The sequence below is a fragment of the Panthera onca genome, chromosome D2, assembly GCF_046562875.1.
Source record: "Panthera onca isolate mPanOnc1 chromosome D2, mPanOnc1 haplotype 2, whole genome shotgun sequence".
Taxonomy (NCBI): Eukaryota; Metazoa; Chordata; class Mammalia; order Carnivora; family Felidae; genus Panthera; species Panthera onca.
The window spans coordinates 16,402,427-16,429,657 of NC_138349.1; the positions used below are offsets into that span (position 1 = coordinate 16,402,427).

A 27,231-nucleotide genomic window follows, 5' to 3' on the forward strand; every position below is an offset into this window, starting at 1 on the left:
AGAGGAAGGGGGTGCTCAGGCACTGTCTCTCAGACAGTGGAGAGAATTTAGTGGGACATGAAAAGAGGCTGGAATCAAGGATGATCACAGGATTCCAAATGGCAGTGATCAGGGGACTGTTTGGGTGTAGAGAGCACTGCATTCGTTGGCGGCCAACTCCATTTCTTGGCTGTGTCACCGTGGCGGAGTCACTTCATCCCTCTGAGTCTCTGTCTGCCCATTTGTTAACCGGGGTTGACCGTTCCTGTCCTTCCTGCCTCCTAGTGCTCTTTGAGAGTGAAATGACAAAATGCAGATGTGAGCGCTCAGAAAGCCATCAGGCACAAAGCGTTGTCGTTTCAAAGGCTGGCTAAGGGAGTGCTGGGGCCTTTGGGAGAGGAGGGCACCCAGGAGAGGGTTCTGAATGTCTTAGATAATCCGGGACAACATGATTCACGCTGCGTACTCTGTCATGGGTTTGTGATTGTCACCTGCCGAGGAGATTTCTATTTCAGATACGCTTTCTCAGATATTCTGTTTCTGGGGGACTAGTACCTTGGTCTGTTGGGCAAGACGAGGCTGGTTGTAGATTAAAAGGAAGGACTTCGCCTAGTCTTTGTGGCCTTCTTAATACCTGTAGTGGCCTCTGCTTGGGGACACTGAAGGTTACTGGGATTGCCTTACGGATCTCGGTCCCCCAGCCTCACCACCTGCAATACCTCATAGGCATTTTCACAAGTAATGCATCCAAAATGGCACTTTGCTCTCTGTCCTTAATGGAGTTTCAGAGATGTGACTGACTTGCCTTGTCTGCCTGTGACAGGCAGCGTGAAACTTTTCAGCTTGCAGTGGGCTATTTATCTGAGTAGCCAGAATCCCTCCAAACTGGATATCGCATAGTGGAGGAATCCCTTTACCTTTATGGGCAAATGGACTCGTGGCTCTTCATATATATTTCCTCACTGTTCAGAATGTATGCGACCATGCTTTTGGTATTGTACTATTCTTATTTAAAAAAAATTTTTTTTAACATTTTATTTATTTTTGAGACAGGGAGAGACAGAGCATGAACAGGGGAGGGCCAGAGAGAGGGAGACACAGAATCTGAAACAGGCTCCAGGCTCTGAGCTGTCAGCACAGAGCCCGACGCGGGGCTCGAACTCACGGACCGCGAGATCATGACCTGAGCCGAAGTCGGCCGCTTAACCGACTGAGCCACCCAGGCGCCCCTGTACTATTCTTATTTTAGCAACGAACTGATGAGCCATGAAAGATTTTAAGCATGTCCATGCAAGTTCCAGGGTAAATCATTGACTTGGTACAGTAGAAAGAGTCAGGAAGCTTGTTAGATGTGACTCTGCCAGTAACTTGCTAGTAACTTTGGGCAAGGGATGTAAGCTCTTTGCCCCCCAGTCTCCCTATCAGTAGAACAAGGGACCAGCCAGGCTCTGAAAGATGGCTCAGTGGCGGAAAAATTAGCAACAGAGCCAGCAGGCGTTAAGAGGAGGGTGGAATTACTGTCATTGCCATATCACGACTGACTCAGCGTATTTCAAAAAGTGTAGACTTGAGCCAACGAACATACGTGTGGTATTAACCAAACTGCCAAAGGCACTTGGGTAAAACGAACTTCTTTATTCTTCTTTAAAAAGGAGCGAGATTCTTTTGTCGATGTTGTTGGGGTGAAATGAACACTCTTCTTCTGGTCTTTGGATTCTGTCATTCCCTAATAAGGAAAGCCCATTTCTTCACAAGGGCGTTGTTCTGATATGTGTCTGCCTACCGAGGCTGATGTATGACGGAAAGGCAAGTAGACACGATGTAGGCTGTGCTCATCTCTGGGTGAGAACAAAGGTCACCTCTGGGCAGGAGGACATAGTGTAATATATATTTCCAGAGGGAAACGCTTGCAAAATACAGATGCTGATCCCAATTCTGACCTTTGTGGCTGGTGCCGGCAGTCGGTCTGGCACCTTCGTTGAGACAAAGGGGAAAGCCAAGAAGTGAAATGATATTTTCCTTCCCTCATCATTACTCAGCACGGCTTACTTGCTTAGCTATAAGGAATTCAAGCATCAAGAGAAACTGCACAACAGTATCCAAAAAATGCATTCTCCCTTATGGCCAAGAGATCCACTCTGCTCCAGTACTGTTGCTGAGGAGGATGGTCTTATGGATTGCTTTTTTCAGTTAACTTTCCTGTAGCTTGCTTATCCGTATTGTTTCAATTCTAGAGGAAAATAGTTCTGAAACTAGAAGGTGGATAAGAATCACCTGAGGAGCTTACTAAAATGATAGATCCCTAATTCCCACCCCTCGTTCAGTGGGGCTGAGGAATTTTTGGATATATGGCCCCGGGGGTTCTGATTCAGGGGGTCCGCAGAGCTGCTTTGCAGATTCTCACCGGGGTGCCACGCCCACTAGCGATACTTTATCACGCACACTATGTGCGTTCCCTTCATAAGCCAAGTCCTAGTTGCCGCTTTCAGAACCGCCCTGGAGCTTGGATAAATAAATCCTTGCCTGACTCATAACAGTTTGCAACTCAGACAAATAGTATGAGAGAAGCGCAAGTTTGGGAGGCAGAAAGGCCTGGGTGTCGAGCTTCCAGCTTCTACTTATTGTTCCCTGAGCAGGTTGCACAAGAACTTGTTCCATTTGCTTATCTGTCAAATGGGAACAGTATTACTCACATCACCGAGAGGCGGGGGCGGTGGTGACGATGGGATAGAATGACTTGTGCATCAGCACTCAGCACCATGCCTGCCATTTAGTGGATGGATGCTCAATAAATATCCCTTTCCTCCATTCTCACTGGAAGCAGGATTAAGAAGCAAAACAAAAATTCATAGTCATATTTTCCGCCAGTACTTAAAGCAAATATTGCTAGAGGATCTTTTTTTTTTTTTTTTTTTTTTTTGAGTTTATTTATTTATTCTGGGGCGGGGGGCGGAGAGAGACAGACAGACAAAGGATCCAAAGCAGGCTCTGTGCTGACAACAGAGAGCCTCATGGGGGGCTGAAACTCATGAACCGGGAGATCATGACCTGAGTTTAAGTTGGATGCTTAACTGACTGAGCCACCCAGGCGCCCCAAGCGAAACTTTTTTTTTTTAATGCCCAGGTAAATAGATTCGGGGCCTTGTTACACATCACTTTAAAAGTCAGTGGTTTGGGGCGCCTGGGTGGCGCAGTCGGTTAAGCCTCCGACTTCAGCCAGGTCACGATCTCGCGGTCCGTGAGTTCGAGCCCCGCGTCGGGCTCTGGGCTGATGGCTCAGAGCCTGGAGCCTGTTTCCGATTCTGTGTCTCCCTCTCTCTCTGCCCCTCCCCCTTTCATGCTCTGTCTCTCTCTGTCCCAAAAATAAATAAAAAACATTGAAAAAAAAATTTAAAAAAAAAAAAAAAAAAAGTCAGTGGTTTGTTTGTTTGTTTGTTTTTAGCAATCTGGAAACGATGCCCCTCCTTAATTGCCTTTGGTAACGCTGACTTCTGGTGTAAATACACGTTTCCAAGAGCGATCCCAGGGGGCAGAGAAGGCCACGCAGGCGTGTCACAATGGTGGTACCTTTGCTGACGCTCCCCAGGTCCGGGACAGAGAATTCGGATCAGGTGTTTAACCTGAAACCACACCTGCTCCTAGTCAAAATCTCCCAAGGACCACCTTGTTGCTCAGAACTCAGCTAGTAATGGATTATTTGGACTGGGTCGTTCTTCCTCTTTCCAGGTGAAATGAGAACGTGAGAGTGGTCTGAGAGAAACAATACAGCATTATACTTGTGGTGTCCTGCGAGCTCCTTGCTGTAACGGGCTCTCTAAATCAAGTGTCAGCATATCTGCCCACAGCTCTCCCCTGTCCTACCTGGCTTTGCCGTTGCAGGAAAAAAAAGTCATCTTTGTTCTTTGTGTTGGCTGATTAATTTTTAGGTTCGCTGTTCCTATCCCATCTCCTGCGTTCGTGGATACTTATGTCATACATTTCTGTATATCCCATGGTTCTTCCTCCCGAGGACTCAAATCAGGGGGAAAAAAAAAAACTAGCAAAAAGTGCCTCTCTGCATTCTTTGGATGGAGAAATTGCAGGTTAAATGAAGACCCTTGGTCAGCTCCAGGCCACAGTGTCATCTCTCTGCCTTTTATGGGCCAGGACAGTCTCAATAACTTCCACGTTCTGAAGGCTAAACTCTGGAAACGGGGAGAACAATGCCAGTGAGACGCAGCATATGATTTTAGAGCCTGAAAAGACCTTAGCAGTCCCTTGGTCCAACCGATCGCTTTTGTTTTACAGGAAACGAAACTGAGGTTCGGAGAGACCCCCATAGTTATTGGTAACTTATTTTTTTAAAAGTTAGCGCCCACACTGTGTGTATCAGGTCATGTGCACACGGCAGGAGGCTCCTCATAGGCCTCCAGCGGGTGAAATGAGCTGCCAGAGGAAGGTCAGGGGTGACTCTGGTAGACCAGATGAGAAACTAGCCAGCACATGCTGTCTAATGAGTCAATAAACCTTTGCTGTGCTCCTTTGGGGCATGAGCATTCTGCTGTGCTCTGACCAGCTGGGGGGAAGGAAGAAGAATACAAAATGAGGGGGAGGGGGGGGAATACGAATTGTAAGAAATTGTCCCCATCCTTGAGGAGCTTACAGTCAATAGTGAACTCCTTACTGAAAGGTGTTTCTAGACCAAAATAAAGACATATGACAAATACATATTACAAAATATTAAACCATACAAGATCATATATTTAATGGCCCATTTATGTAGTCCTACAGAGGTTTGGGAGGAAGAAAGAGGGTTGCTGGTTCCCAGAGGGACAAGTCAAGTGTTTCCCCCCTGGACTGTTAAAGCCACAACTCTCTTATTTTTCAGTGTATCCTCATGATTATGGCACAGGGAAGGGGCTCAGTTCATCCTTCTTGAATCAACGTGTGGCTCATTGGGTAACATAATTATGCGGATATTTATGTATGCCCGTAATTGACGCCTTTTGTAGGAATGCTTTCTACTCACATGGGTCTCTTGTTGGTTTTTTCCAGTGGCACACCCTCAGGACCCTCACCACCCATCGGAGAAGCCTGTCATTCACTGCCATAAATGTGGGGAGCCATGCAAGGGTGAAGTGCTTCGGGTCCAGACCAAACATTTCCACATAAAATGTTTCACCTGCAAAGGTATGGTGCCTCCAGCTTCCTGGTCTAAAGGCATGTCACAATCTGTGCTCAACCTCAGGATCTGTCCCTTCCCTTTAACCCCATGCCAGGCCACCAGGTGATACGTGAGTGCTCAAAAGCCCGGGCATCACTTATTTTCTCTAATTTGCTTGGAGCCAACTCATGGGGGAGGCTAAGTCCCCCAAAGACTAATGGTACACAGGCCTTTGAATGTTAACTGAGGGCCCTGATCCTGGGAAGAGGGAGAACAGTAAAAACAGTTTTGTGTTTTTCCCCTGAAATGAGAAACTCTTACCCCAAAGTCACCTTGTCCCAACAGCCATTATTTACAGAAGGGCTGGTAAGCTTGTAAGATTAGGGTTCTAACTCACTGGATCTTGTGGGGTAAGTGGGGAGCATGTGTATGTGCATGAGCATGTGTGTGTGTGTGTGTGTGTGTGTGTGTGTGTGTGTGTGTATTGAGAAGTGAGAATTAATCAACAACACTTGGAAGGCCTCCAAGAAGCTAGCAAGTTGAGACTGATTTCCATTAACAAGTCTCCCTTTTGGGGTTTCTAACTGTTGGCGTCTTGGGATGAAATACGCTGCCCTGTTATTCCGGAGCCAGGGCAGGACTGAGCGGGAAAAGAGAGAAAGAGGAGAGTGGCTTTGTGTGTTTGTTTGAGCTGAGGGCAGGTGGGGAGCTCAGGCTGGGTTGAGGGGTACAGGAGGAGGGACAAGACCATGAGCCTGCTCTGTAGCTCACCCTGCCCTCTGCACACCCTGGCCTCTCTCCTCTCTGGATGAGCATTTCCTTCTTGGTGTCTTCTCACGGTATGAACTCAGCATTGTCATCATAAGCCATCCATCCTTGGCCATCTTTGGTAGGTGGACTCCAGGCTACCGAGTGACTATGAAATACATGAAAACAGGAGGGGCAGGGCCTTATCTGGAGTCCACAGCTGATTGTTTCACCGTGGGTAAACTTTTCAGGAGAAAGAGCACTGACAAATGGCTGGGTGAGAAGATGGAAGGGGCGGGGAGGACATCAGTTTAGCTCCCACTGAGCATGACAAAGGGCTGCAATGCGCATTCTATAGAGAAGCGTTCTTTAGTCCTTCCGCAAACACCTAGGAGTAAGTACCGGACATATCATTTTCAGATGACTCAAGTTGGCCATCCAGAAACATCACGGTCTCACCCAGGGTGCTGACCGTGCTGCCACTCTGCGTGGCTTGAGTCTTACCATTGCCACCGAGCAGCTCTGTGATCTCAGGCAACTTCCGTCTCTCCGTGGCCCCATGTCCTTATCTGTACAATAAAGAGACTAGACCGTGGGATATTTAAGTCATCCTAGGTCCGAGGTTTGCCGATTCCGTATACACATAACAATGTGTATAATAGAGAACCCAGAGGTCCTGAATTAGAGCCTCCTACCATGTCAGAGAAGAGGTGTTTTCTGGTTACATCCAGATTGGTTAACTGAGAGCCAGGCATTATATTCTGTTTCATTTTTTGCTCATAAATTGCCTGAGACATGGCGCAAGGAGTAGATTTAGATTTGGTTTGAAATAAATATGGTCCACAAACAATGGTGGCTTTGCATGTATTCTGTATTTCTTTTTTTTTTTTTTTATGTTTATTTTGAGAGAAAGAGTGTGGGGGAGGGGGAGAAAGGGAAGGTGAGAGAGAATCCCAAGCAGGCACCAAGCTGTCAGCACAGTGCCCAACGTGGGGCTCAGACTCGTGCACTGTGAGATCATGACATGAGCCAAAATGAAGAGTCGACACTTCACCAACTGAGCCATCCAGGTGCCCTCTATCTTTCTAATGGAAAGTACAAAGCGTTAGTCTCAGGTCTGGGTTGTCACTGTTCAGCACACTAAGGTATTAGAAGACATGTTTGTTTATCCCCCATGGGAAGCTTCCTTGCTTTTTTTTCTTTTCTAGTTTAAACCCAAGGGCTGAATGTAAGTTACTTATGTTGGGACGTTTTCCCATATACTTTATTTCATACTACAAATGTGTTCCTGAAAAGTCGAGTGTTGATATAAATTGAATCATACTTTAGGAGAACTTGCTATTTGTAGGAACTATTTTTAGTTTAACAAATCTTTACTAAAATAAATGTCTTCTATTCCTATAAATTTCTATTTTCTCATACTTGATCTGTCAGTGTCTATTTTCCTATGTCCCCAATTCCTGGGGTTACCCTTTTCTTTAATACCCAAAGAAAATGGCGTATGCACCTCATTCCTTATACCCTAGCAAGTCCATTCCTTTTCCCCAAGATTCTCGAGTGATGTTGCCCAAATAGAAATACTATGCGAGCCATGTACGTAATTCTAAATTTTTGAATAGCTGTGTTAAAAAGGCATAAAGGGATGGGTGCAATGAACCTTCGTAGTGTCTTTTATTTATCTCTACATACTCAAAATGTTATTTCAACATGTAATTAATATAAAAATTATTGAAATATTTGACATTATTTTTTTTCATACGTGCTTAATCGCACATCTCAGTCTGGACTGGTCACGTTTCAAGTGCTCAATAGCCCTTTGTAGTTAGTGGCTACAGTATGGGAAGCCCAGCTCTAGAGAGCCCTTGAGGTTGGCATTCTTGTGGTCCCCTCTTGCTCCAACTCCTTGCCAATACCAAATTCTTGGTCTCCCTTTTTGAATGCTGCTCCTTGGGCATTGCTTCACCTCACACTGGCCACCATGCCTCTTTATTTCCCAAGATCCCACTAACATAAGGCAGCTGTTTTCGGCAGACTTTACTGAAGGTTTGGGATAATGGAAGGAAGTTATAGCCCAGAACAGGCAAGACTGTCCTGATATTCTCAGGCCATGTCCAAAACAAGAAGTTTCTCATTAGCTGGTGCCCTTCCTATCTGTCTATCTATCTATCTATCTATCTATTAATAGACTTTGATTTTTAGTGTAGTTTTAGGTTTACATAAAAAGTGAACAGGACGGGGGCGCCTGGGTGGCGTAGTCGGTTAAGCGTCCGACTTCAGCCAGGTCACGATCTCGCGGTCCGTGAGTTCGAGCCCCGCGTCGGGCTCTGGGCTGATGGCTCGGAGCCTGGAGCCTGTTTCGGATTCTGTGTCTCCCTCTCTCTCTGCCCCTCCCCCGTTCATGCTCTGTCTCTCTCTGTCCCTAAAATAAATAAAAAACGTTGAAAAAAAGAATTTAAAAAAAAAAAAAAAAAAAAAGTGAACAGGACGTACAGACCGGGGCCATTTCTCATACTTACTCAGAACTTCCACCTGCCACCATCTTGGTAGGTCTTCCTCTCTCTACAAAGACCCTTCTCCCCTCGGTCCCTGGGACCCCCATTTCCTTCTCCCTTGCCCTGCTGACTCTACATTGTCTTAGAGTTTCTACTTCTTATGAATCCATTAGGATGGTTTCCCGGAAGAAACAGAAGTCTTCTCCTTAAGGAATGTGGTCTTCCTCTTAACCCACATGGCCCAGACTGCAGCTAAGTCTCAAAACAAGTTTTTTTCTTTCTTCCCATTACATCTAAAGCAAAAATGCCATGTCTAGATAGTGAGCTAATATCCCAGGACAGAGGATTTGGGGGAGAGAGAAGTTGCTAAAACCAGCCTGGGCTTTTGGGCGAGAGCTGGCCAAGTGCAGAGGAAGAACATTCAGGTTCTGACTGTGATTTGGGGGCCAGGCAGAGTTTCTCCCTCAAGTTCTCTCCCCTCCCTCACGCCCTACTCTCCTTCACTCAAATACCTTGCTGCCAAAGCCTCATAGTTCTTGAATGGGACCAGAAGTAGCCTTCCACAGTTAGAAAGAATGTCCTAAAATGCAGATACCTATGGGAATAAAAAGCAGAAATGAACTCTTTCCCTAGGATTGGGTTTTGAAAGGAGACAGAGAAAGAGGACACCAAACATCTTACATGAGAGCCAGATGTGTATGAAGGTAGGAAAGGGTTACTTTGGAGGAACTAGAGTTCAGAGCACAGACTTAAGCCAGTGATCAGTCCATGAGTTCACAGGGTTAACTCTAACAGGATCAAGGTTGGTGAGCCGGAATTTTGTTGGTGAACCCATCTCACTCCCTAAAATGTCTGACATCTTGGGATCTGATGGTGTAGGAGTTATTTATCCGATTAGAAAATGTTAACTGGACACATACTCCTTGTGGGATATTATGCTTAAGTGCTGAAAATAGGAAGAGACAGCATATCATGCTTGTCCTCGAAGATCTCATAGGGTATTTCGAGAGACATACAAATAAGCAACATTTATGATACTGGGTAATAAGTGCTGAGATGGAGAAATAGATAAGAGGCAGAGAGACATGGGGGTGAGAGGATAGTAGTTGAGGTGGAAATAGTGTAGGGTAGCAGCAGGAGAATGGGGGGAGATTGAAGAGACACTGAAAGTTAAGGTTGATAGGATTTGGTGACCGTATGTGAGGAATGAAGAAGGATCCAGGGTTCCAGTTGGACTGCCTGTGTGGACAGATGGCTGCTGCCCACTAAAGAAGTACAGGAGCCCTGGACAGGGTAGTTCAAGGCAGAGAGTTCAGCCTCTCTGGGCTACACTGAGGTTGAAGACACGTGGTGCATTCAGAGTCCAGTAGATTTAGCACTCAAGAGGTAGATCATGGTTTGTGTTGAGAAGAAGGTTGTTGTTTTTTTAATTATTTCTTTTTATTAAGTAAACTCTACCCCCAGGGTGCCTGGGTGGACCAGTTGGTTAAGCATCTGACTCTTGGTTTCTGCTCAGGTCAGGATCTCACAGGTTCTTGAGTCCGAGCCCTGCATATGGCTCTGTGCTGACAGTGTGGAGGCTGCTTGGGGTTCTCTCTCTCTCTCTCTCTCTCTCTCTCTCTCTCTCTGTCTCTATCTCTCTGCCACTCCACTCCCCCAAATAAATAAATAAACTTAAAAATAAATAAATAAAAGTTTCTTCCTTGTATATAAAAAAAGTAAACTCTACCCACAACGTGGGGTTCAAACTCATGACCCTGAGATCCAGAGTCACATGCCCTACTGACCAAGCCAGCCAGACTCCTCTGGAAGAGGGATTTGACAGTGTTTTGGCATCTAGGTAGTGGCTGAAGCTAGATGATTGCGAGTGGCATCGCCCTCAGAAAGGGCAATAAAGAATGCCAGCATCTGAAGGAAGTAGAACCAGTTTCCATTTGTAACCTTGGGAAACATACCCACCTGCTAACGAGATGAGGAAAATGTTTCAATTAACAGATAGTTTCTATAATTAAAAGAAAAGGAGATCCCCAAAGCTTCTGTTATTCTTTGTAACAACCCGATGGGAGTAAAATACAGCTGCAGGGTTCTGGGCGGTGCTGTGCTCTGTCTTCAGTACTCGGTAGTTGTGTTTCTCGTCTTTTCCAATTAGCAGCGATCATCTCACCAACTTAGAGATTTTTTTCCTTAATGCTCATTCTGATATTGATCCAGTGACATGATAGTTTTTTTAATTATCACATTGTCTTCATCATAGTTGTAATAATGCTCAATGAGAGAATGAGAAATCCATTTAAATATTATATAGATAATATTTAGTTAACTATATATTTAATGAATTTTATATTCAATATTTAATTATAATTATATATACAGTTCATCATATTGATACATTGTTTGCTATAATTTTTATTATTTATCTCAAGCATTTGTTTAAAGTGATGCCCTGAATTCATTTTTTCTGCCCCAAAGTTCTAGAGCATTTAGAAAAGATTGAGGACCAGGGGATCAAGAGGGGCCATTGGGCAAATATTTTGTTTTCAGTGTGCCTTTCCTCTACTGTCCTATATGAGATTTTAACTATTCCCTATATCACATTTCTCTCTGAACATTTATCATTATGTAACATATATTACTCATTTATCTTCACCCTCTACTAGAGAGTAAGCTCCTAGAGGGCAGAGATTTTGGTCTGTTTTGTTCACTGCCGTATACCCGGAGCCTCGCACAATGCCCAACATGGTAGATGCTCAATAAGGGGAATGAATGACTGAGTGAATGAACGAAAGAACGATGACCATGTATTTCTTTGGATGAGTATTCGTAAGTGTTTCCAATGGCATAGCTAGTCAACGAGATTGATCAAGTGCTTAAGGTGATAAATGTCCTCACCTGGTTATTAGACAATAACACCATCTTCCAAAAAGAAGGGGTGTAACCCCAATGTTTATAGCAGCATTATCGACAAAAGCCAAAGTATGGAAAAGAGCCCAAATGTCCATCGACGGATGAATGGATAAAGAAGACATGGTGTGTATACACACACACACACACACACACACACACACACACACACACACACACAACGGAGTATGACTCAGCAATAACAAAGAATGAAATCTTGCCATTTGCAACAATGTGGATGGAACTAGAGTGCATTATGCTAGGCGAAATTAGAGAAAGACAAATATCATATGACTTCACTCATGTGGAATTTAAGATACAAAACAGATGAACTTAAGGGAAGGGAAGTAAAAATAATATAAAAACAAGGAGGGGGCAAAACAGAAGAGACTCTTAAATACAAAGCATAAACTGAGGGCTGCTGGCAGGGTTGCAGGAGGGGGGTTGGGCTAAATGGGCGAGGGGCATTAAGGAAGACACTTGTTGGGATGAGCACTGGATGTGAGCACATAGGGGATAAATCACGGGAATCCACTCCTGAAATCATTAGTGCAGTGTATGCGAACTAACTTGGATGTAAATTAAATAAATAATACAATAAAAGAAGGGGTGTGAGCACAGCTTTCTGTCATTGACGACAGAGCTGCGTGCCTGCTGACAGGTAGGACAGCTAAGAGACTGTGCCGAAGGCTCCAGCCAGGCAGCTGTGGGGTAGGTGTTGCTGCTGCTGAGTTTTTTTTATACTGCTCTAGATCCTGTGCTTTCCCCTCTGGGTTTGCCTGGGCAGACTGGATATGGGTTATTTTCAGGCCCAAGTAGAAAGCCGATGAAACCCCAGTGAGTAGAATGGAAGCAGTTTCTTGTATCTCCTAAGAGCCGAGGTTGGGCTTTTAATACCTATTTAGAGAATATTAGTCATTCAGAAATTGATTAAAAGGCAGAATTAACCAGCATGCAAGGAAAATCATTCTTTTACAAATATGGTCCCTTCTCACAGCAAACGAGGAACCACTTGTATGCCATCTTTTGTTTATAAAGGACAATCCTTTTGAATTTTGTACCATCTGAAAGTGTTACCCATGAAGTAAATACAAGGTAGATTTTTTTGAAGAGTTGAGGTTTTGAATTCCAAGCTGGAACAGAATGAGCGCTCCTAAGTTCTCCAAAATACGCTGCTCAACTGACTCTTACTGGGACGGAATTATCCAGGGGCCTCTTGTGAGCAGGGGTGCCAGTAGCCATTTGTTCTGAATTTTCTTTTCAAGGTTGTTTGTACAGCCAACAGCCTTGGAAGATAGAGATAGTGTCTCCGCCTGGAGCAGAGGGTAGATTTGTTTGCTGCCTCGTGTCATAGACACATGGACAGGTTTGCTTGTAGCTCATTATAAAAGATTGGGATTTCCTAAAGCTCACGATTCTTCAGCTGTGACACACACTCATCGCACACACATTTACTTCTCTTGCTTCTGGGGACTTACGGGGCTTGGAAAACCAGTAAGGGACACGGAGCTTACACTGACTGCTGTAAGTATTGAAGTCTTTCACTTCTGACCCAGGGGTCGATGTCTTCTGCCGGCACCCATAAAACTAGGGCAGGCTCATCTGTTAGCGTCTAAGGCAAATCTCATGTTCTTTACGGTTCTTGACAACTCTCAGTTCATGTCCTTGAAAACTTTCTTTTTTTTTTTTAAATTTTTAAATGTTTTTATTTATTTTTGAAAGAGAGAATGAGACCGAGAGTGAGCGGGGGAGGGGCAGAGGGAGAGGGGGAGACACAGAATCTGAGGCAGGCTCCAGGCTCTGAGCTGTCAGCACAGAGCCCGACGCAGGGCTCGAACTCGCGAACCGCAAGATCATGACCTGGGCCGAAGTCGGATGCCTAACCGACGGAGACACCCTGGCGCCCCTTGAAAACTTATTTCTTGAGACAGGGTAGGCTGAAGTTGACCCAGCTTGATTGAAAAAGTAGACTATTTCTAAGAAAATGATTTGTACAACAGAGGTTATAGGAGTGCTTATAGAGGAGGGAGGAAAACTGAGACTTTGCGTAGGCATTTTTTTAATGTTTGTTAAACATTAAAGAGAAAGAGAGAGAATGAGCAGGGGAGGGGCAGAGAGAGAGAGAGAGAGGGAGAGAGAGAATCCCAAGCAGGCTCTGTACTGACAGCATAGAGCCTGACTCAGGGCTCCAATTCACAAACCATGAGATCGTGACCTGAGCTGAAATCCAGAGTCGGATGCTCACCTGACTGGGCCCTGCTAGGTGCCCCTCCTCAGGCATTTTTAAAGCAAGCCTTGAGCCAGTTATATGGTGGTTCTTTTCATCTCCTGACACTGAACCCTTAGAGCGCCTCATGCTCAGGCCTCACCTGTTTGTCTGCTTCCTCGGACTTCCCAGCCTGCAAAACTGTTGTTCATAAGACACCCACCCAGTCGACAGTATTTTGCAATAGCAACCTGAATGGACGAAGACAGGACATTAATCAGACATGCAAATAATCATACCAATGTGACTTACCAACTGTGATCAGTCCAACAAAGGGAAAATAAAAAGAGCTGCATGAACAAAGACCGCGAGCCTGCGGCAGGACGATCTTGGTGTGGTGGTGGTGGGGGGAGGGGCAGGTGGTCAGGAACGATCCCCCCACCCCCACCTCTCGAAAAAGAGCAGTTTGAGCCAACAGATAATGGCTAAAAATCCAGCCACCGCTTAATTCCTCCGAGTAATAAAAGTCAACTAAATGGACTTCATTATTCCAAAGAATAGATTTGCATTCTTTTCTTACTAAAAGTCCCTTGACTTTTGTGTAAATCAACCCAGGAATGTTGACGCTTGAGGCCTTCAGATCTTTACCATGTGAAATGTTTATAGAGCATCTATCACATACCCATTTGGCGTGCCATTCTGTAGAGGGTTGAGAGGTATATATGACACGGTACCTACCTCTAAAGAACCTGCGATCTCGTGGCAAGCTATGCGCCTACTAGTGGGACTGTCACTGGCCACAGACAGGTGCAAGCGAGTGGTCCAGGGTCAAGGCGTGCTGAGTCGGGGGCTGCAGAGGCCACCCAGAGCTCAGCGGTCTGGATGTTGCCAGGGAGGAAACAGCATCTAATAAAGAACGGACCCTCCAGAAAACTTAATAACCTTCCCAGGACTGGAAGTGGGGCACGTGCCAGTTTGGTTCAGGGGTAGGGGCTGCGTTATTCAAGGCAGCGGATGGTGAAGACAGAGGGTGCAGCGAGAGGTGACACTGGCCTTCGTTCAGGCGAACACCTGCCTACAAAAGCAAATGGGACCACGATGTTCCCATTGCCATTTGAAAGATGGCATTTTTAAACATTAATTATAGTAGCTATTCCTTTTCAAAAATGGAATTACTGTTAATATGTTATTTATAGCCACATAGCTTTAAAAAGACTTCTGAACATTGGGTGTCTGTGGAAAATTTTTAAACTCTGATCATGTAAACCCTTCCCTCAAGGTAGCATTGCAGAAATTGTCATATCGGATTATGTTTTAACAGAGACCGTTACCACATAGCAATATGAGTCTCGGCTCTGTGTTAGAGGATATGGAAAATGCCGCCTTTTGATGGCTTTTAAAAACCCTTTGGCCCCTATAATGGTCGGTTCACCAAGAGAGCCTGTAAACATCAAACTTATTTTTGTTTATTTATTTATATATTGAGAGAGAGGGAGAGAAAGAGAGAGAGAGGGGAGCGGAGAGAGAGAATCCCCAGCAGGCTGCATGCTGTCAGTGCAGAGCCCGACTCAGGGCTCGATCTCATGAACCTTGAGATGATGACTTGAGCCGAAGTCGAGAGTCAGACATTTAACCAACTGAGCTACCCAGGCTCCCCAACATCAAACTATTTTTAAAAAGGTTATGTGAAACTATTAGAAAATTCAGGCTACAACTCTTAACTAATGTCAACGAATTGCAATACATTTTTTAGGAATTACTCTTTAAAGCCTGGGTTTTGTAAAGGGTCTTGGGATAAACATCCCATCTCTAATAGCACCTTCCACATTTGCCATCTTAGGATTTGGAGATGTTTCCCAGGTCAGGATCATTCCACGTTGAATATGTGCGTTTATACAATGCAAGGATCTTTATGGAGTAAGATGGATGAAAATTGTAAGGTGGGGAGTTGAATGTACAGATTCGGGATTTTCTGTATTTAGTTTTTCCAAAGGAGAATTGTATCATCTAATTTATATGCTGTAAGAACTAACTCTTTAGGTTTATATCTCATTTCCAAAGTGGAACTTTAGGAAGTGGTGAAATTATGAATTCGGTTCTCTTTCCATTCCAGTGTAATCCCGTGATTGGACCTAGCAAAAAGGGCCGAGAAAGTGATACTATCACATTGTCCATATCCAAAAGAATAAGGGCGTTTGCCATCCTGGATAGAGAGGCCATTTATTCCATCATAAAAATTTCCCAGCCATAGAGTCAGTACAGCCTCCTTCAGCTGTACTATAGCTGTCATCACCTCTGTGGCGAGAGCTGTGAGTTTATCTAACCTCCATCTCTTGGTACATATAAAACAAACTTTCCCCCTGTTTTGTCCTCCTTAGCTGGAAAAGAGCTGATTATTGATTGGCTTAAAGTAACTCACTGTACACGTAAAGACCATTATTGCCCTGACCTCTTTTTCTTTAGACTAATCCCAGTTTCATCTGCTTTGTTTTTTTTCTTAAGTGTTCTCTCCCCGCCCTTTAATTGTTCCTCTTGCCACCCTGTGAACCCATTCCAGTTCCTTCTCGTGCGCCTGAGATGGTCGAGTGCTTAACCAGTCACCGTCTTACTCTGTGTCATCGGGTCCTTCCTGGTACTGCTAAATGCAAAGTGGGGCAGGGTCTGGTCCTGTATATAGCACATGTGCATTGGAAGGTCTCTTGATTGTTGGGTTGCAGTTAATATTAGTTGCTAAGAACGTTCAGAGTCTTAAAACACTTGAGAAGTTGGGGAGGGTGGGGTTGCTATCTCGGCACCACTGTCATGATGCCAGTTAGGTGCTTTCAGAAGTAGGGATAGTGAACTGGGGCGCCTGGGTGGCTCAGTCGGTTAAGCGTCCGACTTCGGCTCAGGACGTGATCTCGTGGTTTGTGAGTTCGAGCCCCGCGTCGGGCTCTGTGCTGACAGCTCAGAGCCTGGAGCCTGCTTTGGATTCTGTGTCTCCCTCCCTCTCTACCCCTGCTCATGCTCTGTCTCTCTCTGTCTCTCAATAATAAATAAACGTTAAAAAAAAAGTATGGTCAAAGATTTTATTAATAAAGAGGTTCCAAAGTCATTTCTTTCCATCTAAAGCTCTTGGCTTATTATTATAAGTTCAGACTCTGAATTAAATACAAGCCCTCAAGTGCCTTGCTTTGGGGACTCATTCTGCCATCTGGACCGACCTGTGACTATCTTCTTTCTCAGATATGATGCAGGGGTGCCTGGGTGGCTCGGTTGGTGAGTGTCCAACTCTTGATTTCCTCTCAGGTCATGATCCCAGGGTTGTGGGATCAAGCCCCACATCGGGCTCTGCCCTGGGCATGGAGCCCAGGACTGTCTCCCTCTCCCTCTCTCCCTCTGCTCCTCCCCTGCTTGCATTCTAGCTTGCTCTCTCTCTCTCTCAAAAAAAAAAAAAAAAAAAAAAAAAAAAAATCCAAGATCATTTAGAAATTAATGTAAAAAAACTATTTAATTATGTTTTTTGAGGCTTGGTATTTGCTTCCAGGATGGTGCATTAGCAAATAGTTATTTCTGGTGAGAATCTGCCCCCTCACATTATTGTTCGAGTCTCTGTTCTGCTATTTTGAGCTCTGGGTTACAGCAGATAGTACTTCTGAGCTTCAGGGTATGGTATTTTCAAACACATGGCTCTCCGTTTCGGAGCAAAAGCAGACTCAATGCGACCCCACACTGTAATGGAATTTTTGTGGTTTGGGAAGAGTCTATGTTGAAGTCTACTTTTATATTTTCAATGAAGAAAGGATTTGAGGAAATGGAAATGAATAGAATAACATCTTGGATGAAAAAGATTCTTTTAACATGTAGTTGGAGTAGAGGATAGAGGCAGAGAACGAGAAGTATTTGGTATTCACACCACTAATCCACCATGAAGAGCTTGGGAGGTCTACACCCTGCGTCCATCCCACCCCCAGCTCTAGTGCATGGTGCCCTAGGAGGAGTCAGGAGCAGTGCTGGCCCACGCAGGATAGGACAGGGTTTTGAGGGGTTTTGAGGACAGGGTTTTGAGTGCTACTGGTAAAGCAGCACTTCTGGAGCACATGGTCTTGATCACCAGAAATGAACGGCCGTGGCCACGGCCACGGCCCAGCAGCCATGCTGGCAAGTTCAGAGGGGCCCCACACAGCCTGTGATGGACTGACCGCTGGCAGAGTGCCAGACCAAAACCCCATGCCTGCCCTAAAAAAACAAGAAGAAAGGACCCCACCCCCGCGGCTCCTGGCCCCCAAATAAAATTCTTGTGTCACCACATTGAAGACACTGGTCCCGTTTGCTTAACAACCCTCCCTCTCTTGCTGGTATGACTTGATTAAAGCCCCAATGTGAGCAGTAGCCCAGCAGAGATGCTCCGTCTGCTGATCTAAAAGAAGAAAACATTTGCATTTTACCCCCAAGCCCACCTTTGGGTAGGGTTTTAAGTATTACCTATTCTAAGTTTTTGGCAACGTGAGCTGCTTGACAGGCAGTTGGAATGTGACTGCAATGAGTCTGTTGTAACATAAAATGTTAACTGCTGTTTTTAGAAAGTTGAAGTAGTCGTTGCTACCACAGCCCCGTTCATGCCTCTAAACTACTGTTCTGTTTTCCCCCTTATCTGGCACCTCCGTACTTTATTACCCTCCTATTCCATGGGATGTTTACAAACCGGGCAGCTCTCGTTAGTTTTTTGGGTTTTTTGTTTTTTTTAAATTTAAGAGCTTAAAACATGCCTGTTACTAATTTCACGGCTTTTATATGAAATTGCTTGGACATACATATTCTTACCCAGTTCATGGGGTTCAGTAGTTTGCAGACAGTGAATTCAAGAGCGGACGATCGACAAGGCGCATGGCTGATGGTGGCCATGCCAGGCGACGGCAAAGCAGGCAGGGTTCAGTGGGGCCTCGACTGGGGCGTGTTGTAAATAATTGATCATTGAGAAAAAAGCAGTTAATCTCTTTCACTGGCGGCTCTTTCTTTTTAATGAAACGAATCTGTGCATTTCCCTGGGCCGATGTTAACTATCAACTAGAACGAAGACAAATCGAGCACCCCACGCTAAAGATCTAAATATATCCTACTGAAGTTTGACCTGCCTAATGGAGACTTCGTGATCATTTCGATGGGAAGGTTTTGCTTTGTTTCATCAGTTAGAAGTATTTGCTAAGCTGTTAGTATGAAACACACCGAAGGGTTCTTAAAGCTTTGGATATTTTTGGTTAGTATATACGCTGTGGAAGCGAGCACTGGATATTTTTGGCTAAAGAGAGGAATCCCTTTGTCAAAGTGTTATTTTCTTTCCTTTTTTAACTTAGTTTTTTAATTGTTATTTTAGAGAGAGCGTGAGCAGGGGAGAGGAGCAGAGAGAAAGAGAAAGAGAAGCAGGCTCCACGCATAACGGAACCTGACTAACATGGAACCAACTATTGCCTACTGGTTGTTTCCAGTTGTGTTGTGTTTTGTTTGCTAGTACACTGTATTATAAAATTATTTATAATTGGTGAAGGCCAGAATCTCAGTAGTGACAGCAAGAAGGCAGAGGAGGGAATGGTTCAAAGGAACATTTTGTTGGGAAAACAAATAGGATTTCGGGGGGGTAGTTGAACATTTTGGTATTAAGAGTGGAGAATGAACAGTGCTGGCATGTTACTGAAAGAAGGACTAGAAGAAAAACAGAAGGTTATAGAGAGATGACGTAGAAGCAAGAGGATGGACTTTGTTTTATTTTTTTTTTTAATGTTTATTTACTTTTGAGGTAGATAATGAGCAGGCGAGGTGCAGAGAGAGAGGGAGACACAGAATCTGAAACAGGCTCCAGGCTCTGGGCTGTCAGCACAGAGCCTGACACAGGACTTGAACTCATGAACCGTGGTATCATAACCTGAGCCAAAGTTGGATGCTTAGCTGACTGAGCCACCCAGGTGCCCCACAGAGTATGTTTTTAAAATGCCAGGCTTGAGATAGGCATGCTGTCCATGCCCACTCAGCAGTGAAAAATAAGGGTCTACAGGCTTGGGGAAGACATCAGAGATAGAGACATTGGTCCTTTGCACAAAGTCGTTGTTGAAGCCTATGAGAGTAGATGAGATCTGTCCCCAGGGTGGCCTTCTTCTAGAGGAAGGAAGTAGCATTCATGGCAGTTACCTGCGTCTAAGGGCCTGGCTAAGGGGACTGAGAAGCTGTGTCAGAGGAGGAATAGCGAGTAAAGACCTTTGATGACCCCTGCCTGTGAGCCTTTCTTCAAATGCTGGTTTCCTTGTGTATAAACCACCAAAACCAATGGCACGATTTGATAAAGCCAGTTTGGGCCACTGCTTTGAATTTAAGAACTAGGCCATATCAAATCTCAAAGGGTCTCAGAGTTCAATTGTAATTTGGCAACTCTCAACAGAAGTTACAAAGTCATTTTTTAAGACTACATTAGGATAATATCGACTAGGACCTTTAAAGGAGGGTCCATGTCAGTTTCACAAGCCCATGTGCCGTAGAAAGGCTGCACCAAATATAGTGAATTTCTACAACATTTACAAGTAGCTCTGAAGCTATCTCACAATCTGGATTGGCATAAAGATCACCCTCTTGCCACCGGATCTTTCTTTTTATAAAGGATCTGTGAATTTTTATTTTATTTTATTAAAAAAAAATTTTTTTTACATTTATTTGTTTTTTGAGAGACACAGAGACAGAGCACAAATTGGGGAGGGGCAGAGAGAGGAGAAGACACAGAATCAGAAGCAGGCTCCAGGCTCTGAGCTGTCAGCACAGAGCCCAACACGGGGCTCGAACTCACAGACCGCGAGATCATGACCTGAGCCGAAGTCGGATGCTTAACCGACTGAGCCACCCAGGTGCCCCTGTGAATTTTTAAACTTACCCAAGGTGATTGGAGGGGAAAATAGAGAGAGTTACCAGTAGTCAAAATCATTATTTTGTCACTTCTCATGGCTTTAAGAAATACCCACATTTGCAAGAGCAAGAGAGTCATCAAAACTGCTGATGCCACTGAGGAGTGACATCGCAGGGAGCTTGCCAAGTTTGATGCCGGATTCAAGTTAATTCACTATGTTCCTAGTAATACCTTAGATACCACGGCTGAAGATTCCTGAAGAAGAATCAAAAGGAGTGAAGATGAGGACTCTTACCATAAAATGCTCTGTCATCTTCGGGGAAAAAAAGATATGTACGTAGAGCAATATTGAAGAAACCTCTCTGGGGTGTTCTGTGAACCCCAGGATTGTGTTTGTTGCTGTTGAAGGAATTGGCGGTCAGAGTGCAGTCAGTCCATCCCTGAGCTCCTCCCACCCGAAGGACCCGTTTGTTAAGGAAGAAGCAGGTGTGTGAGCAGTGGGGGCACTGGCAGGTTAGAGGAGGCAGCAGGTGGTGAACGAGCTGTTTTCCAGGTAATGTGATCAGAGTCATATTTATAGGGGTGGTCATTTTCAGGCATGATGGACTCAGGCCATCATCTTGGGTTACTTGATTATAAATTGCAAAGAAAGAGGTCGTAGCTGTGGAGTGTTGATGTAAACAAAGGCTGATGATTCCACAGCGGAAAGCTTCTTTGTGGCTTCTGTGTCACCTTGAAACTCTCTAACGGCTCGGAGTAAGAAAGGTTGCTACCGGAGGGGTGGGAGAGTAGGCACCATATTCTGGCAGAACCTCACTGTGCTCAGCACTAGGTCGTCCGGAGGCATTGATGAGTCACAGGAACTAATTAGAGGAACGCTGGAGGTGTTCCAGCAGGATTCTTAGGAAAGCAAGTTTAGTGGTCGAGCTCCCCCTCTCCCTGCCCACTGGGTGCCTGTTCCAGCTGCTTGCAGGAAGAATCAGGAAGAATCCGGGATTCTTTGCCTAAGGCCCTTAACTATATGGAGTCACCCAACCCTGGGCATCGAGAGGTTGAGACTGGAGGTTCCCGGCCATGGCTGCTGCTTCCCAGGCCTTTGACAGTGCAAACTCTTTACTCTCCGGGTCAGCCTTGGGCTTTATTTTTGGACAAGTGGCCATGCCCTCTTCTGGTCTTGTCTCAACACGTAGGCCACGCCCAAGCCCCTGGCACCCGGGGACCTGCTTCTCTGCACCCTGTCCATGGTCCACAGCTGCACAAGAGACACCAAAATCCGGACGCAGTAAAGCATTCCCTTTTGCGTGTACTGAGGTCCTGAACGATGGTTTTATCTTGGACATGTTCCCTTTTCTTCCCCCTTTTGCCTGTTCATTTTTATCTCTCCCTATAATATATAAACAATCGACTTATCCTATTTACCGCACAAAGAGAAAATTAAACGTCCAAATTATTCATAGCTGTGGCAAAGTATTTCCAGAGTGTGAAAAAATGGACTCAGACATTTCTGCTGCTGCTTTTGGTATGGTGGGAATTTATTACTCAGCCCAGTAATCGTCTTGGCCCAAAGCAAACAGTTGTGTGGGCCAGCAGTGGGTCCCTTTCCTAAATCGCTCTGCCAGAGATACCTTTGTTCCTATTCGAGACAGCCTGAACCAACGGCATCTTTCCATCAGAGACGGATTATCTCTGAATCTTAGACATACCGCACAAGTTGTTGAGACCCAGCCAATGAATTTTACTCGTATGAGATATTCCCTCCCTGAAAGGAGGGATACGAAATGGGAAGGAGGCAAGAGAGAACTCAGAGCCCCACAATAAATAGCTCTTTGTACCAGTCCCCTCCCCTCACCCCAGCCCACTGAGATCATGGAGTAAGTTCGCAGCACGCAGTGGAAGGCATTTGCTGCCCGGCAGCGTGGCAGACGATGACCAAATGTGAACTTGTCTTTCCACAGTGTGCGGCTGTGACCTGGCACAAGGGGGCTTCTTCATCAAGAACGGCGAGTATCTCTGCACCCTGGACTACCAGAGGATGTATGGGACACGCTGCCATGGCTGTGGGGAGTTCGTGGAAGGAGAGGTGGTCACTGCCCTGGGCAAGACCTATCATCCCAACTGCTTTGCGTGTACTATCTGCAAGTAAGTGGGGGCTCCCCTAACGGAGAAGCGCTGGGTTCTGCTCTTCAGGCCTGGGATATACGCCTTGTGTCTGGAGATGTACTGTCTTGGCATACTCTTTTTCTGATGTATCCTTAAAGTTTTTTAAAAAATCTTCCTATTATTATATCAGTCTTAGTCAAAAAAGTAATTTAGTTGGGAAACTTTACCTGTGATGTCCTGTACTAAATAATAGGACTGATTTTAAGGGGCTTGAAGGCAACTGGAAAGCAGCTCTAGGTCTTGAAACTTTTTTACATTTATTATTATTATTATTATTTTGAGAAACAGAGTGAGACAAAGCGTGAGTGGGGGAGGGGCAGAGAGAGAGGGAGACACAGAATCTGAAGCAGGCTCCAGGCTCTGGGCAAGCGGTCAGCACAGAGCCTGATGCGGGGCTCGAACCCACGAACTGTGAGATCATGACCTGAGCCGAAGTCGGACGCTCGACCTACTGAGCCACCCAGGCACCCCTAGGTCTTGAAACTTTTTGAGCAGTGAAAACATTAGGAGGAAATAGCATAACTTCTCGCAAAGATAAAGCTGATTTGGAAGAAGAAGTTCATATGGTTGTGTGTGTTTGAAATAGTCTCCCTTATAGCGGAGCGAGGCAAACTCTGCCCCGTGTCCCAAATGAGACCCAATACCTGTCTCTGTAAATAAAGTTTTATTGGGATACAGCCACCCCCGTTTGTTTCCAGATGGCTGCTGATGGGCTGTGTTTGGCTACAGGGTCAGAGCTGGGCAGTTGTGACAGACTCCATAGGATCTGCAGAGTCTGAAAAATTATTTGCAATCTGAACTTTCAGGCGGAAACGTTTACCAACCCCTGTTCTCTAGGCTTCTATCACCTGGCAAGGTTAAATCTTAATTGCCCAAACCAGCTTGGTTACAATGATCAGTCAGAGAGAAGAAGGCAAGTATGTGAAGTGTGAGTGGGGAAATGTGGTTTCATCGTTGTGTTGTGTTGAATGCTACACATAACTGAACCTAAGATGACTTTGATTCCTGTGCGAGGAGAGTCACCAACAAGGGTCAGCTACTTTATTGATCGATCCTAGTCGGGCAGCCCCATTCCTTTTAGTGTGGTGCTGACTGCTGTGTGGTCCAGTTCTATGGCTTTGTTAAAAACTACAGTTCAGAGGAGGTGAATTTGCTTTGTTTTTCAACATTTCAGGTTTCTAGGCCAGAGAGATGTAAACTCTAAAAAAGGTAAACTTAATTTTATATAATTAACCAACAAGGTAATACTCAGAGACAAATCCTAAGATTCAAATGAAATAGTCATGGTGAAATTATTATTGTAACTTTTTATAGCCATCAGTCCATTTCTCAATTATATTTTTTTAAATCCTAATTTTAAAATTCTGAATTATTGGGCTGAAAATTGTTCTGCATTTAATCCAAAGTAAAGTTTCCTCTTGACCTGTCCCTTTTCAGACTGTAGCCCACAGCCTGGTTAAAAGCCCTTGCCTGGCGTTTGAGTCCCAAGTTCTGGTCCAGCTTCCTGGGCTGATTTGAGACCTATGTGAAGTAACTTTTCCAAGGCAATTGCTTCATCTATAAAATAGGAGGCCGTGATCCGAGTGATCCCCCAAGCTAGGATGAGCGTTGGACTTCTTCTGTGGGGAAGGTCTCTTTACAAATATCTGTTTCTAGCTTCCCCCGCCACCCACCCCCCCAAACTCTCCCGCTGACTTAGTGCTTTCTGGAGGATTCCCAAGTATGATGTACTCATCCAACTCACCAGGTTGGAAGGCCCTGGCCCAGATACACTCTAAGAGCCCTCCCGATCCTGGCCTTGAGAGATCATTGTTTTAAATTTGGTGATGAAGGAAAAACATTAGTGTTAGTCCCGTCTCTGGACGTTTGAGCCCGTGAACAGCTACTCAATGCTGCTACCGCTGACCCGACAACATTGTACTTGAAGTGGAGGGCCCTCCTTTGTGGGTTACAAACTTTAACCCACGTAGCAATTCTGTGAAGTCAGCCAGGAATTAGTGTCCCTAATTATGAGTGCCGCGGAGTGTCGGAGCTTAACGGACGTTCCCAAGGTAACACTGCAAGATTTGAACTCAGGTTTCCTGACTCCAAATCTAGTTCTCTTTGTGTTTACACAGAAGGAAGTGAACCCTTGTGGGCAGAGGACCCAGTGGGCAGAAGGGGGAGGTATGCGGATCATTTACAAAATTACAAAGCCCCAAATTTAAAAGACCTGGCCTCATGTTGAGACCTGGACTCGGATGTATCCCCTCGTGGATCCAGGTGGGATTCAAGTCTGAAAATACAAGCTTGGCTCAGAGGCTAGAGAGGTGGCTTGGGGGCACAGTTTGAGGGGGTGCTCACGCTCAGGGCCGTGCATTGCGGGGCCTGTACCTCCTTAAAGCCTGTGCCCCAGGCGCCTCACTGGCCTCACCCTAGTCCTGGCCCTCATCGGAGGCAAAGAACCTGTGCTTGCTTTGAAATGGCCCCCCAACTCCCGATGCCTCGCCCACAGAGCCGACTGGGGGCCTGTTCAGGTTTCATTAATGATGCAATAGGCCCACTGGCATCTACCAGAGTGCAGTTTTGATTGTTAAAGATAGAGAAGTCCTGAGTTGGATGCCACCTGTACCTGCCGGTGGCCCAGTCTCCCGAGCTGATCGATCCAGGGAAGTCACTTAACCTCTCTGGGCCTTATCTGAACAATGGAAAGTAACACAGCACCATGAGAGGGGAGGAGACTGCCTCAGCTCAGCACTTGTAAAATGAGGTGGGGGGGTGGGAGCGTAAGAACTTAACAACGCTCCACCATGCACCTCTGTGGCGTGGTTTTGAGTCCAGATTTACTACCTGTGTGTGCATGACAGTTCATTACCAAGTGTGAGGCAGCCGAAGGGCCACTTAAAGGAGTGATCGCAGCTGTGAAAGTAATAGTCCTGTCAAGGAGCTGGAGTTTGTTTTTAAGTAATTGCTCCTGACTCACATGTGGGGGGATGTTTTGCTTGGGAGTTTTGCATTTCCTAGCTGACAGAATCACACATTTGAAAACTCCTCTTAATGAAGAGTATCGGCAAATTGCCAATTACAAGTAAGCAGGTGTGGAAACTGTCATATACCTATTTGTTAATGACTTTTGTTTTTGAAAAGCTAGCTGCCTGCTGAACTGGCAGGAGAAGAGACTGGTAACATACACGCAGAGGCAACATGTTTGGAAAATGTCTGTTACTGATAAATGTCTAAAGCAAAAGGAAATTCTCTCTCTGAAAAGAAGCTAACAGATTTTTTTTTTTTTTAATTTTTAGAAGCTAACGGTTTTTAAACAAGTATTTATAGCACTGTTGTGTTTCTCCACGAGGCACTGGGTCTCCAGCACTCCAGCTCTGGAGGGAAACATCTAGTTCACCCACTCAGATGTCTAGGACAAAGTCTAGTTGGGCACCATGGCCCCGTAGCTCTAGGGAACTGAAGGAGTTAATGTTTGACCTGTAACCAGTTCTCCTGGGGAGGGGCCTTACGCTTGAATAGGAATTTATCGCATTTAAAATATTTCTTCTTGAAGGATTTTCCATTTGGAAAATGGAAAAGTTTTGTGTGTTTACCTGGCTAGGTGACTTGCTGGAACATCCCTCCACTAATGAGTAGAGGTAAATTATTCCATTTTACTGTCTGGTTGCCGGCAGAAGCAATACGTTCTCGCTTCTTCTCAAAATGAGGTGCGTTTATTTGTTTGGACTATATCCAGCTGGCTGGCTCGGTTAGGACCGCATTTCAGACATTTTGGCTGGTGCTCCTCAAAGAAATGGATTGGCACCGGAGGGCAGCAAGCCGAAGGAGCAGGGAAAGAAATTAAATTGCTGGAATAACCTTGAGGGCAATGTCTTTCTGTCTCCAGGCGCCCGTTTCCACCCGGAGACCGAGTCACGTTCAATGGGAGAGACTGCCTTTGTCAACTGTGTGCGCAGCCAATGTCGTCCAGCCCTAAAGAAGCCTCCTGCCCCAGCAGTAAGTGCCCTGGCCACCTGTTGACCTGAGCTCCTCGTAGCTCAAAGGTAGCTTAGGCAAGTGCCTTCCTTTTTGTGCAGCTGCTATAGCTGGAGACAAGCGTAGTCGTGTCTAAAGCATTGGCAATCGTAAAACGTGAAGCCTTTGCTAAAACCCATGAGTGAGAAGCATCTCCCTTATTTCAAAGACATAAATAGAACTGGACGTCAAACTGTGCATTTTGAGGGTAAATAAAGGAAAAAGAATAAGACTTTACGTGAGAAATGCCCATTCCCTTAGTCTCGGAGGTTGAGATGTGCGGACATCTGGTGGCAAAGTGATCGATAGCTCTGTGTGTTAAAGAAGCTGTCCCCAGCGGTGATTTATCCTTACCCTTAATTCTTTATATTTGTTATCTTTAAATATGTATTCACTTAGAGGGTTTCTGACACGTACTCATTGAACAGATAGGTTTTTTTTTAATATTTCTTCACCTTTGTTCATTTTTGAGAGGGAGACAGAGTGTGAGTGGTAGAGGGGCAGAGAGAGAGAGAGAGAGAGAGAGACAGAATCCGAAGCAGGCTCCAGGCTCTGAGCTGTCAGCACAGAGCCCGACACGGGGCTCGAACTCATGAACTGTGAGATCATGACCTGAGCCGGATGCTTAACCAACTGAGCCACCCAGGCATCCCTGAACAGATAGTTTGTTGAGCACCTACAGTGTGTAGTGTTGTTCCCACTGGAGATACAGGCTGTGAACAAAGACTCAGCATCCTTG

At 45.3% G+C, this 27,231-nt stretch overlaps 1 protein-coding gene across 19 annotated transcripts in view; it reads left to right on the plus strand.

Annotated features, from left to right (window-relative positions):
* ABLIM1 (actin binding LIM protein 1) overlaps positions 1-27,231 on the plus strand; it is a 295,000-nt gene that overhangs the window by 151,202 nt on the left and 116,567 nt on the right. For all 19 annotated transcript variants that reach the window (XM_078434857.2, XM_060641411.3, XM_060641417.3 and 16 more), the window contains exons 2-4: positions 5,014-5,148; positions 22,289-22,472; positions 26,365-26,474. In XM_078434857.2, the coding sequence (XP_078290983.1) occupies positions 5,014-5,148; positions 22,289-22,472; positions 26,365-26,474 (429 nt within the window). The remainder of the gene's footprint in view (positions 1-5,013; positions 5,149-22,288; positions 22,473-26,364; positions 26,475-27,231) is intronic.